Here is a 13,579-nt window from a genome sequence, read left to right as displayed (position 1 = left end):
AGGTCTTTGATCCATTTGGACTTAAGTTTTGTGCATGGCGATAAACATGGATCTATCTGCAGTCTTCTACATGCCAGCATCCAGTTATGCCAGCACCATTTGTTAAAGATGCTTTCTTTTTTCCATTGTTAGTTTTAGCTTCTCTGTCAAAGATCAGCTGTTCATAGGTTTGCGGGTTAATATCAAAGTCTTCAATTTGATTCCATTGGTCTACCTGTCTATTTTTGTGCCACTACCAAGCTGTTTTCAGGACTAGAGCTCTATAATAGAGCTTGAAGTCAGGGATGGTGATGTCTCCATAGGTTCCTATATTGTACAGGGTTGTTTTTGGCTATCCTGGGTCTTTTGTTTTTCCATATAAAGTTGAGACTTGTTCTTTCAAGGTCTGTGAAGAATGGTGCTGATGTTTTTGATAGGGATTGCATTGAATATGTAGATTGCATTTGGCAAGATTGCCATTTTTTACTATGGTGATCCTACCTATCCAAGAGCATGGGAGATCTTTCCATTTTCTGATATCTTCTTTAATTTCTTTCTTTAATGACTCAAAGTTCTTGTCATACAAGTCTTTCACCTGTTTGGTTAGAGTTACCCCAAGATATTTTGTGTTGTTTGTGGCTATTGGAAAGGGTGATGTTTCTCTGATTTCTTTCTCAGCCCATTTATCAACTGTATATAGTAGAGGTATTGGTTTTTGTTTTAATTAATCCTGTATCCTGCCACTTTGCTGAAGATGTTTATCAGCTATAGTAGTTCCCTGGTAGAATTCATCCGGTCAGTTATGTGAACTATTATAGCATCTGCAAATAATGAAAGTTTGGCTTCTTCCTTTCCCCTTGATCTCCTTTTGTTGTCTTATTGCTCTAGTAAGAACTTCAAGTACAATATTGAAGTGATTTGGAGAGAGTGGACAACTTTGTCTTGTTCCTTATTTTAGAGGAATCAATTTGAGTTTCTCTCCATTTAGTTTGATGTTGCCTGTCGGTTTGTTATATTGCTTTTATTATGTTTAGGTATGTTCTTGTTATCCCTGATCTCTCCAAGACCTGTATCGTGAAGGGGTGTTGGATTTTGTCAAAGGCTTTTTCAGCATCTAGTGAGCTGATCATGTGGTTTTTCTTTTTCAGATTGTTTATTTGGTGGATTACATTGATGGATTTTTGTATGTTAACCATCCCTGCATCCCTGGGATAAAGCCTACTTGATCATGGTGTATGATTTTTCTGATGTGTCCTTGGATTCTATTTGTCAGTATTTTATTGAGTATTTTTGCATCACTGTTCACGAGGCAGATTAGTCTGTAGTTCTCTATCTTAGTTGTGTCTTTGTGTGGTTTGGGTATCAAGGTAATTGTAGCCTTGTAAAAAGAGTTTGGCAATGATCCTTCTGCTTCTATTATGTGGAACATTTTGTGGAGTAATGGTATTAGTTCTTCTTTGAATTTCCAGTAGAATTCTACACTGATACCATCTGGCCCTGGACTTTTTTTGGTTGGAAGGCTTCTGATGATTGCTTCTATTTCCTTAGGGGTTATAGGTCTATTTAAGTTGCTTATCTGATCTTGATTTAATTTTGCTAAGTGATACCTATTCAGAAAATTGTCCATTTCCTTTAAATTGTCCAATTTTGTGGAGTATATGTTTTCAAAGTGTGACCTGATGATTCTTTCGATTTACCCAATGTCTGTTGTTATGTCTACATTTTAATTTCTTATTTTGTTAATTAGAATGTTCTCTTTTTGCCTTTTTGTTAGTTGGATAAAGGTTTGTCTATCATGTTGATTTTCCCAAAGTACCAACTCTTGTTTTCATTGATTCTTTGCATTGTTTTCTTTGTTTCTACTTTATTGATTTCACCTCTGAATTTGATTATCTCCTGGTGTCTACTCCTCCTGGGTGAGTTTGCTTCTTTTTGTTCTAGACCTTTCAGATGTTCTGTTAATTTTCTAGTGTGGCTATTCTCCAGTTTCTTTATGTGAGCACTTAGTGCTATGAGCTTTCCTCTTAGCACTGCTTTCAGGGTGTCCCATAGGTTTGAGCTTGTTGTGCTTTCATTTTCATTGAATTATAGGAAGTTGTTGATTTATTTCTTTATTTCTTCCTTTACCCAGGAGTGATGCAGTTGAGCATCGTTTAATTTCCACGAGTTTGTGGGGTTTCTGCAATTTGTGTTGTTGTTGAATTCTAATTTTAAGCTATGGTGGTCTGATAAGATACAGGGGGTTATTCCAAATTTTTGTATCTGTTGAGGTTTGCTTTATTGCTGAGTATGTGGTAGATTTTAGAGAAGGTTCTATGTGGCACTGGGAAGAAGGTATATTCTTTTGTATGGAATGTTATACAGATGTCTGTTAAACTCATTTGGGTCATAACTTCTGTTAGTTCCTTTATTTCTTTGTTAAGTTTCTATTTGGTAGTCCTCATCAGTGGTGAGAGTGGGGTGTTGAAGTCTCCCACTATAAGAATGTGGGGTTTAATGTGTGATTTGAGTTTTAGTAATGTTTCTTTTACAAATGTGGGTGCCTTTGTATTTGGTATATAGATGTTCAGAATTGAGACTTCATCTTCATGTTTTTTTTCCTGTGATGAAAATGAAATGACCTTCATCTCTTTTGACTAATTTTAGTTTGAAGTCTATTTTGTTAGATAGTAGGATTGCTACACCCACTTGCTGCTTAGGGCCATTTGATTGGAAAATCTTTTTCCAACCCTTAACACTGAGATGACATCAGTCTTTGAAGGTGAGGTGTGTTTCTTTTATGCAGCAGAAGGATGGATTCTGTCTTTGTATCCATTCTGTTAGCCTGTGTCTTTTTATAGGTGAGTTAAGACCATTGATATTCAGGGATATTAATGACCATTGATTGTTGATTCTTGTTTGTTTTTGGTGGTAGTATTGTGTGTGAGTTTTTCCCCTATTTCTGGCTTTTGGTAGAGTGAGATTATTTATTGCCTATGTTTTGTGAGTGTAGTTAACTTTCTTGAGTTGGAGTTTTCCTTCCAGAACTTTTTGTAGGGCTGAATTTGTGGATATGTGTTGTGTAAATCTAGTTTTGTCGTGGAATATCTTGTTTTCTCCATCTATAGTGATTGAGAGTTTTGCTGGGTATAGTAGTCTGGGCTGGCATTGGTGGTCTCTTAGTGTTTGTAGAACATTTATCTAGGACCTTCTGACTTGCAGAGTTTCCATGGAGAAGTCAGATATAATTCTGTTAGGTCTGCCTTTATATGTTACTTGACCTTTTTCCTTAACTGCTCTTAATAATCTTTCTTTATTTTTTATGTTTGGTTTTTTGATTATTATGTTTGATTATTATGTGGCAAGAGGACCTTTTTTGGTCCATTCTATTTGGTGTTTGATATGTTTCTTCTTGTGCTTTCATAGACATGTCCTTCTTCAGGTTGGGAAAGTTTTCTTCTATGACCTTATTGAATATGTTTTCTAAATCTTTGAACTGGGCTTCTTTGCCTTCTTCTATACGTACTATTCTTAGGTTTGGCCTTTTCACAGTGTCCCATATTTCCTCAATATTTTTTGTTAAGGATTTGTTGGATTTAAGATTTTCTTTGGTTGATGAATCTATTTCCTCTAGTTTATCTTCAGCATCTGAGATTCTCTCTTCCATCTCTTGCATTCTGTTGGTTATGCTTGCATCTGTATTTCCTGATCGTTTACTCAGCCTTTCTATTTCCAGGATTCCCTCAGTTTGTGTTTTCTTTATTGTCTCTATTTCAGTTTTCAGGTCTCAAACTGTTTCAATTGTTTCCTTCATCTGTTTTATTGTTTTTCTTGGCTTCCCTTGCTTTCTTTAAGAGGTTTGTTGATTTCTTGCATTTTTTGGTTTGTTTTTTCTTCCATTTCCTTAAGGGATTTTCTCATATCCTCTTTAAGGGCCTCTATCATTTTCATGAAGTTGTTGTTAATGTTATCCTCTTCTGTTTCATCTGTGTTGGGATGTTCATGTCTTGGTGGTGTAGAGTCCCTAGACTCTGGTGGTGTTGTAATAAGTCTTTCTGTCATTGGATGTGTTATTATACTGTCATTTTCCCATCTCTTCTTCCAGTGGTTATAAGTGGGGTCTCTCCCTCTCCTGGTGGGTATTGGTTCAAGGCTCTGTCCTTTATTCTCTTTTGGATGGTGCGGGGGCAAGACAGGAATGGCAGCTTTGTTCTGCCTCCAGGTCCCTCTGGGGGATTCAGTGGCAGGGCTAAAAATTGTTTTAATAAAATATAATTATATAATTTTTCCTCTAAACCCTCCATGGGAAACAGTCTACATGAAGGGCAGTCCTGTGTCCTTCAAAAATTGTGGCTGGCAGGAGAGGAGACTGGCAGATTGAAGACACCGATGGGAATAGCCAATGGAATACAGTACATGACCCTGGATTGGAGTCTGGGGAGACCCAAACATTGGACAGAGTATGTGACTATGGAGTTTAGTGGAATTTGAGTGTAGGTTGTGTATGTTTATCGTAATGACAGATTGCTCCTGGATTCCTGAATTCAGTAACTCACATGGGTTATGTAAAAGGATTTATCACTCTGAAGAGACAGGTCTTAAATGTGTTGGGGGAGAAGGATCAAGGTGTTCAGCAAAATGACAGCAAATGTGTCTACTGTGTGTGTGTGTGTTGTATTTGTATATAAACATGTACTGAGAAAGCAAGGGAGACTGAGTGTAGTCTAGAAAAGGAACCCGTTGAACTATTTCTAATGTATTGGGGATTATTTTTGCAACCTCTCTGTACACTTGAAGGGTTTTGATGTACAAGTTACAAAGGAAGCAGAGGAGGCAGGGGAATGGGAGATGGTGAAGGCAGGATGTTCAGAGGCATCTGAAAACCAGGCCTTCGGCCTCCACAAGTATCTGAGACACCACCTCATCCTGGCTTCTGTGACACTCTGGATTTTTCTAGTTATTTACATGTTTCTTCACCTCTTGGTGAGTGGTCAGAAGGAAGGAGCTGCTCAGCCCTGTCCCTGGGAGCTGGGGAGCTGGGGACTACAGAGGAAGGGATCCCGGGCACCTCTGCAGGAAGTTTCACTTTTCATTTACCAGCTATTTGTTATGGTCTGGCAGATCTCTCTCAGCAGTGTGGATCCCTGGAGACTCGACACTGGCTTTTTTTTATTTGTTTGATGTTGCTGTGGTCCAACTCACCAACCCAACCATCTGTTGAGGTCTTCTCTATTCGTGACAAGTCCAACCCATCTTTCACCCTCTCTGCCTAGTATTTCATTTGTGAGAATACGCTACACAGATTCCCTCCCCACACAAGTGACTGCTTAGAGAGCAGCGAAGGAGAACCACATTCAAAGCTAAAACACCTGAAAATTGCCTTTACCAATTTTATAGTAGTTACTGTAATCAGAAAAGTTGAGTATGAGGTTGGGGGGGGCAGTAGAAACTAGTTGTCTAAGAGCTTGAGACAGCAATTTCTCTAAGCATTTTGAAACCCTGGGGATATTTGAAAGTCTGCAAAAGAAAAAGATGTAATTGATGAGCTACATTTTATTAAGAGTAAGCCAGGTTTATCTTTGGTGGTTTTCATTCAGGTCTATGTGGCTCTGAAGAAATGAATTCCTTAAAGCTGGGCTAGAAATGCACCCAATCCATTTTGTGCTCAGAGGAACCCATCAGGTGCCTCCCATCCGCTGTCTTCCTTGTGATTAGCAGCGTCCTCCTGAAGTCCTGACAACTGTGACTCTTTAGATGTACAGGGCAGAGCTCGGGAGTTGACCAAGCATGCTGTTCTTAAGGATCTGTGCTGTTATTCACTCTCAAAACACCAACTAGCATGCTGGGTGTGCTTTGAGAGTGAGTAACAGCACCAGTCCACCAAGGGTGTACATCTTAAAATGTGGTCCTGGAATATGAGCTTCTTGAGAGGCAAACAAATAGTAGGTATTCAAGAAGTGGCATAGCCATTTCTTAGACTAATTTTGTTTATTTTATCTAATTGTTTCTGAATAGCTTTTTTTTGTTTGGTAGTATCTTTTTATTGTATTTGTTGTGTTACCTTCCCTGGAGAGATGCCAATAGATGCCCGTTCACCCTCAGACAGGGCACCAGCAATAGGTCTAACTTGGTGAACCAATTAATTTATTGGGCTGTGCTGTATGAGCACAGGTGAGGGATTCTTTCCTACAGGAACAAGAGTGATCCAAAACCCAGATGGATCACTGCAAAACCCTACTCCATCCCAGGTGATAGATGACCTCCTGGAAGCTTCATCATGGAGTACCAACTTTGATACACCTTCTGGTTCCAATATACTTGGTAGTTTCTCAACATCCCCAGCAACCAGAGGGAACAAGCAGGAAGGAATAATGATTAGGAACTCAGTTGAGGGTCCTGTGACCACCTTTCCACTACAATCACATATTTAAAACACTTTTGACATTACTATGGCCTATCTGTCTTTGGAATGTTCAGCTATTTCATTGTCATGGATACCAGGCCAAAGTTATCTTCATTCCAAGATGACGATGGTATGATCATGTCATGCCTGGAGGAAGAAGTCACAATACAATAGTATTTTGTGAGAAGGGAAGTATTGGTTTGTGATGGGCTAGAGTTTCACAGACCTTGATTTTCTAGTGCAGAGAGTTGGGTCAATAGTGTTTGGGGGGGAACTCATGATATATTGGTTTCATTAGCATCAGTTTGCCAAAGACTTTTGATTCCCTTGATAGCTGGCAGAAGCAAACAGGATATTTTATTAGGATCTTTTATTCTAATTGAAATATTTATTTTTTAAGAATTTCATTCATAAGTATGGTATTTACATCATTTCCACCCCTCTCTCTCCACCTTCAACTTCTCCCATGTCCCTCCCTACTCTATCTCTAATTTATGATTTGTCAGATTTTTCTTTGGGCCACCAGTCAGCTCCCAAATAATGGCACAGAGATGTTTTATTATGAAACCTCAGTCTATAGCTTAGGTTTGTTCCTAACTAGCTCTCATAACTTAAATTAACCCATTTATATTAATCTACATTCTGTCATGTACTTCCCATCCTGTTTCTTCAGTGTCTCCTCATGTCTCTGGCTTGCCTAGTTTCCTCCTCCTCTTCCTTTCTCTCCCAGAAAACCCTGCCCATACTTCCTGCCTAGCTATTGGCCATTCAGCTTTTTGTTCCATCAATTACAGCTATACACCTTCAGACAATGTACAAATATCCCACAATGACTTCTTCTGTAACTATTATTACACATAACACATACACACACACACACACACACAACCTGCTGAGTCCACTTAATGTTTCTTATATGTACATGTATTTAGGGATGACCGGGAGTATATAACATAACAGGGACCTCATTCTTGGAGAATATGGATTTTTCCTTCTCTCAATATTATTGATTCCCTTTAGCTCTTTATCTAGGGAGGGAGACTTGTGAGTTTTCCTCACCCATATTGGCACATGGATTGCTGTTGTCATTATGTGGGTCTTGTTTTGATGACAATGCTGTTGAGTTTCATGGGGACAGCTTTCCCGTCATATCTAGAAGACACTTTCTAGCAGCAGGCACCCTGGTCCTCTAGCTCTTACAATCTTCCCACCCCTCTTCTGTGGTTTTATTTGAGCCTTGGGTGTAGGGCTTACAGTGTAGATGTACCAATTTGGGTTGAGTACCCGTGTTCACTTGTTCTCTGCATTTTGCACAACAATGGGTACCTGTAATGTCTTCTGCCCCCAAAAGAAGTTTCTTTGCTGAGGAGTGAAACTTAACTAACTTGCCATTTCTCTCCTGTTACATATTACACATCATATAGTTTCTATCTGTCTGTCTGTCTGTCTGTCTGCCTGCCTGCCTGCCTGCCTATCTATCCATCTATCTATCTATCTATCTATCTATCTATCTATCTATCTATGTATCATGTATCATCTATCTATCTATTATCTATCTATATTGCAGAATAACTACAAAGAGTAACTAGGCTGCACTAGAGTTCAAAGAGTTACAGAAACTACTAACCTAGAGACAAAAGAAGGACACTGGTAGGGATGAGAGGAGAATCTCTGAAGGGAGTCAGCTAGTCACCAGTATTGGAGGTCTGCCAGAGACACCTCAGCAGAATCAGGCTCTATGATCATAGCTGAGCTGCAGACGTGGCAGGTGGGATCATCCTGGGCCAGGTCCAGATGGAGATGGATGGAGTGAAACTATGGTAGACTGTGTCAGAAGTGGGGTCCAGATTGAGCTGAAGCCCCTGGATAGTTAGAAGTTCTCTGTCAGTACCTACACACACACACACACACACACACACACACACACACACACACACACACTCTGGGTGGGCAGAGGAAATGTTGGTGGGGCAGGAGAGTTAAAAATGGCTGTATTCGGTGCCCTCCCCTGTATGAGGTTCAGCTTTCTTTTGTCTATTGCATTCAAGAAATTTCTTGGGTCTAGTTTCTCTGGTATGATTTTAATATATGTCCATGTGTTCACATAGCTTCAGTTTACTTGGATACGTTTCTAGGGTGGTCCCCTATTACTTTTAGGAATATGTATCAGTCTGTGGGCGGTGCCAGAGACAGGTACCATTTATTTATAAACCCAGGCATGAGATAATCCCACATCCTCAAAATAGAATAAAAATCCCCCGGCTTGTTAAATGGAGTCTCTTAAGGCATGATACAGCTTGAAAACCACCACTTTACACAGCATGGAATAAATTAGACCAGTGTACAACTGAGTCTCAACACAGTAACACTTCATTCTGGGAAGGCTGTGTGCAGTCTCACAGTTAATACACTGCTCAACTCCAAGAGGCACTGCTTATACAGTGATGACTTAAAACTGCCCAGCCTTTTGACACCTCAACATTACATTGTCTCCTATGAAGTTTATATGAGCACAATGCAATTGAGTTACTAATGCAAACATAGGACTCATCCCCTCATCTTCTATGTAAATTTACATTTATAGATACTCTCAATCATGTGGCTTGTGGATCATGGGTTGAATATGCCCAGTGTGTAGATATCTGATATGTGGAACACAACTTATTTACATTTATAATAATATCCATTAAATAAAAGCAAATACACAATAGGACCAGGATCAAATTCTTTCATGGTTTTCACACTCATTTTCTTTATCAATATTAAAAATAATGAAATGATGAATATAGAAATCAGTGGTTTAAACGGATCAGATGGGTGTCATCATGTCCATCACTTACTTAAGAGGACCTTCTATCCCATCTAGGTGGAGGAATAGATTCTGGAATCTGATTTTAAAATGACTCCTATGGTCAGATGAGGGCATTAGGAAATGCATCCTAGCCCTCTGCTTTCCTTATAAACATAAGCTTTTTGATTTCTAGAGTAATCCACAAGAGCTACTGAAAAGGAAAACTCAGTTTAGAAGTTACTTGCAAAGTGGGTGAAGTGACAAGTTCAGGAAAGTGGGTGGGTGTCCACTTATGTCTGGTAACAAGACACCGCATTTAATCTCCTGCACAATCCTGGCTGGTCAGAGTGACTGAGATGAGATAAGTCACAAAATGACAGTTTTCTGAAGTTAAGCCCCATGGCCTCCACTCTGTAACTTCTGAGGGTGCTTGAGATGTTTGCAACCAAATTACTGTTTTAGTCCCACTTCAGGGGTGATGATTAGCATATTTATTGGGTAATGATGAGCTATCAAATTGTCAAACACTGGTCAGAAACCTGTTCCTTGCTGATTCCATGGTGAATAGCCTGCAGCCAAACAGATGGCTCTCAGTTCTGCAATGCCAAAGGCTTGTTGGAAGGCTCCATCTTTGCCCTTGACCCAAAGCAGATGGAAATGAGGGTTTAGGGAGGAAAAACAACCTGAGAATGGGAAAATCAATTCTCATAATCAAGACAAACTTCTTATTTGGGTTGGGGGCTGGTGAAACAGCAAGACCGAACAACACTGTTGCCACAAACACTGGGGGTGGGGGGGAAGAAAGGCCCAGAATTCTGAGGTGGGGACACCATTTGCAATGTTTGGCATGACAAGACAACACAGCAATTTAATGCATAGCATCTGCAGTCAGGCCCTCTTGTGTTTTAGCATCATAATGGACCATCTTTCAATGCTGTGGCTAGGAACAAAGGGTGTTAGTGTTCGCACACAAGTCTACGAGGTGCCTGAATTGTTATTCTGGCCTGAGTAGAGTCAGGCAGGCCCATCGACTGAGTTCCTCTAAGTCTGTGTGCTGTTGGCATATTGGGTGGTAGTTCCTAGTCTAGGATGGCTTTGCTTCGACTCTTCTCTATGTGAAATTATTCTGTGGTGGACTATCCCAGGCTTGCCCACATGGCAATCTCAGTGGTTATAGAGATTAAAGAGAAGCTTTCAAAAGTCTCCCAGGGTGCTGATATCTTACGTTCAGGGTATAAGTGGCAGATGTTCATGCAACAAAGAAAGACAGGCACTGCCTTCTCCAGATCAGAAGACCTACAGGATCACATTACAACATGTGGCTTTAGAGAGAATTGTGCCATTTTTGAAAATAATCTACTGTATTATTTTATCAACTCTTTTTTGGCTGCTTGGTCAATAAGTTTATTATCTTTATGAAAAAATCTTCATAGAAAATTACTTTAGCTCTCAGTAGCCCGTTCTTGAGCTCTGAGGAAGCTTGCCTTCTTTTGAGCAACCCGATCTTTCTTCTGGGCCAAAGACATTTTGGGACGGTTCCTCCTCTTCTTCTTCACCTCTCTCTTGGGCTTCTTCTCATAGACTGGATTCTCTCGGATAGCAGCGTGAGCTTTCTTATACATCTCCTCCATCATGTCTGGAGTGACGTTGTTCTTTATGTACTGGGAGAACTGTTTCTTATAAGCATCGTAATCTTCCTCCATCAGGTAACACATGTAGTCTGCGACATTCTGTCCCATGATGTGCTTCCGATGCACTTCTGCATTGAACTCCTTGCTTTCAGAATCATAACCAGGGAATCGTTTGGTACTATGAGGAATAGACAAGCCGCCATCCACAGCGCCCTTCAGGGCCCCAAACACTTTATTGCCAGTTGCAGTTTGGGCAAGACCAGCATCCAGATAGCAAGTGAAGGCCCCAGGCTGACCATCAAGGCTCTTCACATTATATTCGTCTCTAGTCACCTCTACTTGGCCTTCGTAGATCTTGTCCATTCCAAACCTATTGAGAAGCCTGCGAGCCAGCAGCAGGCCATTACAATAGGCTGCAGCATAATTTATCAGGCCAACTTTCACACCGTATTTGGGCAGCTCGTGTGCATATGCTGCGCAGACTATTATGTCCCTTTCTATATGGGCATAGGCAATCTGGCAGATGATGTCTCTGTTAGTCACACGAACTATCATCCTGTATTTGGGTGTGTTGTACTTGTTTTTGTCCTGGATCACCAATGGCTTCCGAGCATAGTAGTCGGTTTTTACCCTCTTGCTGCCTTCTAACCCTCACTTGGTACCTCTTAAAGTAGGCCTTATTCTTGACAACTTTCAGGAACCCCATCCTGCGGAACAGACCTATTTTATCAACTCTTGAACAACATATATTTAATTGTAAAAACATTTTGTATATAAAATTGAAACAATAATTTCACCCCCCTCAAAGGAATGTTCTATATATCAAGTGATAGGACTGTGAAGAACATAATTGTCTAACTGGACGTTCAGGGAACTGTCATGAATGCTTCTTTAACGCTCTCTGTGGTTAATTTCTCTCTTCCAGAGCACCAGATTGTTTAGGAAAGCAGAAAAGCCCTTGGCCTAGAGTTACTCTTCATCTTATATGGGCTAAAGCAACAGGCTATTTACCTTAGTTCTAGCATTTTCTAGATATTTGGATTCCATCTTTTTTTTAACGGTCACGTTACTTCAGCCACATTGGTGTCATCTTTATTCTTGTAGTGCTGACACATAGTAGGTGCTCAGTAACACTGGTGGAATAAAATTGTGTGTGTGTATGTGTGTGTGTGTGTGTGTGTGTGTGTATAATATGAAATATGTGTGACTGTAGATATGTGCATGCTCCAGCACATGCATGGAGGTCTGGGGACTACTTTTGGGAGTCTCTTGTCCTGTTCCACTACTGGTTCCAGGGATCAAACTTAAGTTGTCAGTCTTACATGGCAAATGATTTTACCCACTGAGTCATTTCACTGGCCTCAAACTCTATAGAGTTAGGGATGATCCTCCTGCCTCTACCTCCCAAGGCTTATGCCAACAGGTCCAGTTCATGAAGTAGTGACCATTGAACCTGGAATCTTGTGTATACAGGACCCTGAATGTTTTGTTGCCCTTGAGCATCTATGCCATGGAGTCTGTTGCTTATGTATTTCACTTTTACTAAGTTGAACAACTTGTTAATTGATGGCTTTACTTTATCAAATTAAGAGTTATTTTTGCTCCATGGAATTTGACACATCTACTCCCTAGATTGAGGCAGAGTTAACCTTTAGAGTGCCTTACAATTCATGGATACACTTAAAATTCACCATAACTTAGGCGTTCAAACTGAATGAGATGCCCAGGCAAAAATGAAGATTTTCCTGTCCCTTTATATGTGCACAGTCATGCTCACACATATTCTGTGTGCACAAATGCACACACAGGTGTAACTTTATCTTGTCATGCGCACACCGCTTTGTGTCACATTGTCTGCCTACCTCACTCTGTGAATGGATTGGATCTGTGCAGGTGTTTACTGTAAAAGGCAAAACTGAATTTAACTGACTGCCCCTATAGATGCTTCATTGTCAGTGGGCAGTAGCTGACAGGAGAGATACGTTAACAGGACAAAGCACTGGGATTAAGAGACCACGTGCTCAGCCCTCAATGGGACACCTAACTTCAGGCCAGCAAGCCTCAGGGAACGGTGGACGAGGAGGCAGAAAAGCCATGAAATCTGGAGGAAATCTGGAGTACGGAGCCCTGTGAAATGCCATCTCCGGACATGGCGCAGCTATTGTACCGACATCTCCGGACATGGCGCAGCTATTGTACAGATGTGGTTATGTGCACAAGGATCTGTACATCAAGCCAGCCAGCAACCCAGCACAGGTGGCAGGTGATCTCCAGGAACCATGCTTTGCTGGTAGTTGATGGCGGCTAGGGAAAGGGGAATTGTTAGTTTCTGAAGATGTGGCCACAGGCAGGTTTCCCGTGCTCCAAAGAATGGTCTCCACACCCTCACACCTGGCTCATATGGACAGTGCTATATGAACTTAATAAGTTGAGAGAGAGAGAGAGAGAGAGAGAGAGAGAGAGAGAGAGAGAGAGAGAGAGAGAGAGAGAGAGACATTTGGGAGGGGATGTGTTGGAAGAAATATAAGAGGAATTTGAGGGCAGAGATCAGAGATGGGGGATAAACATGCTGACCAAAGTTTCTTTTAGCTATGTCTGGCAGTCCTTTAGCCCCAAATAAACACATAAAGGCTTATATTAATTTCAAACTGTTTGGACAATGGCTCAGGCTTCTTATTGGCTAGCTCTTTTTTTTTTTTTTTTTTTTGGTTTTACAAGACAGGGTTTTTCTGTATTGTTTTGGAGGCTGTTGGTCCAGCCTGGCCTTGAACTCACAGAGATCCGCCTGCCTCTGCC

General features: G+C 40.7%; 1 protein-coding gene across 1 annotated transcript; it reads right to left on the bottom strand.

Moving 5' to 3' along the window:
* Positions 1 to 10,540: 10,540 nt before the first annotated feature.
* Positions 10,541 to 11,504, bottom strand: LOC101827764 (60S ribosomal protein L5-like). The gene is given in 2 exon segments (XM_040732930.1): positions 10,541 to 11,410; positions 11,412 to 11,504. Coding segments are annotated over 2 exon segments (894 nt in total). The 5' UTR covers positions 11,490 to 11,504; the 3' UTR covers positions 10,541 to 10,594.
* Between the last annotated feature and the right edge of the window lie 2,075 nt (positions 11,505 to 13,579).

Source organism: Mesocricetus auratus, unplaced genomic scaffold (genome assembly GCF_017639785.1).
Source record: "Mesocricetus auratus isolate SY011 unplaced genomic scaffold, BCM_Maur_2.0 Super-Scaffold_100028, whole genome shotgun sequence".
Taxonomy (NCBI): Eukaryota; Metazoa; Chordata; class Mammalia; order Rodentia; family Cricetidae; genus Mesocricetus; species Mesocricetus auratus.
The sequence above is the reverse complement of the archived record's forward strand: the minus strand, read 5'-3'. Positions and strand labels throughout refer to the sequence as shown.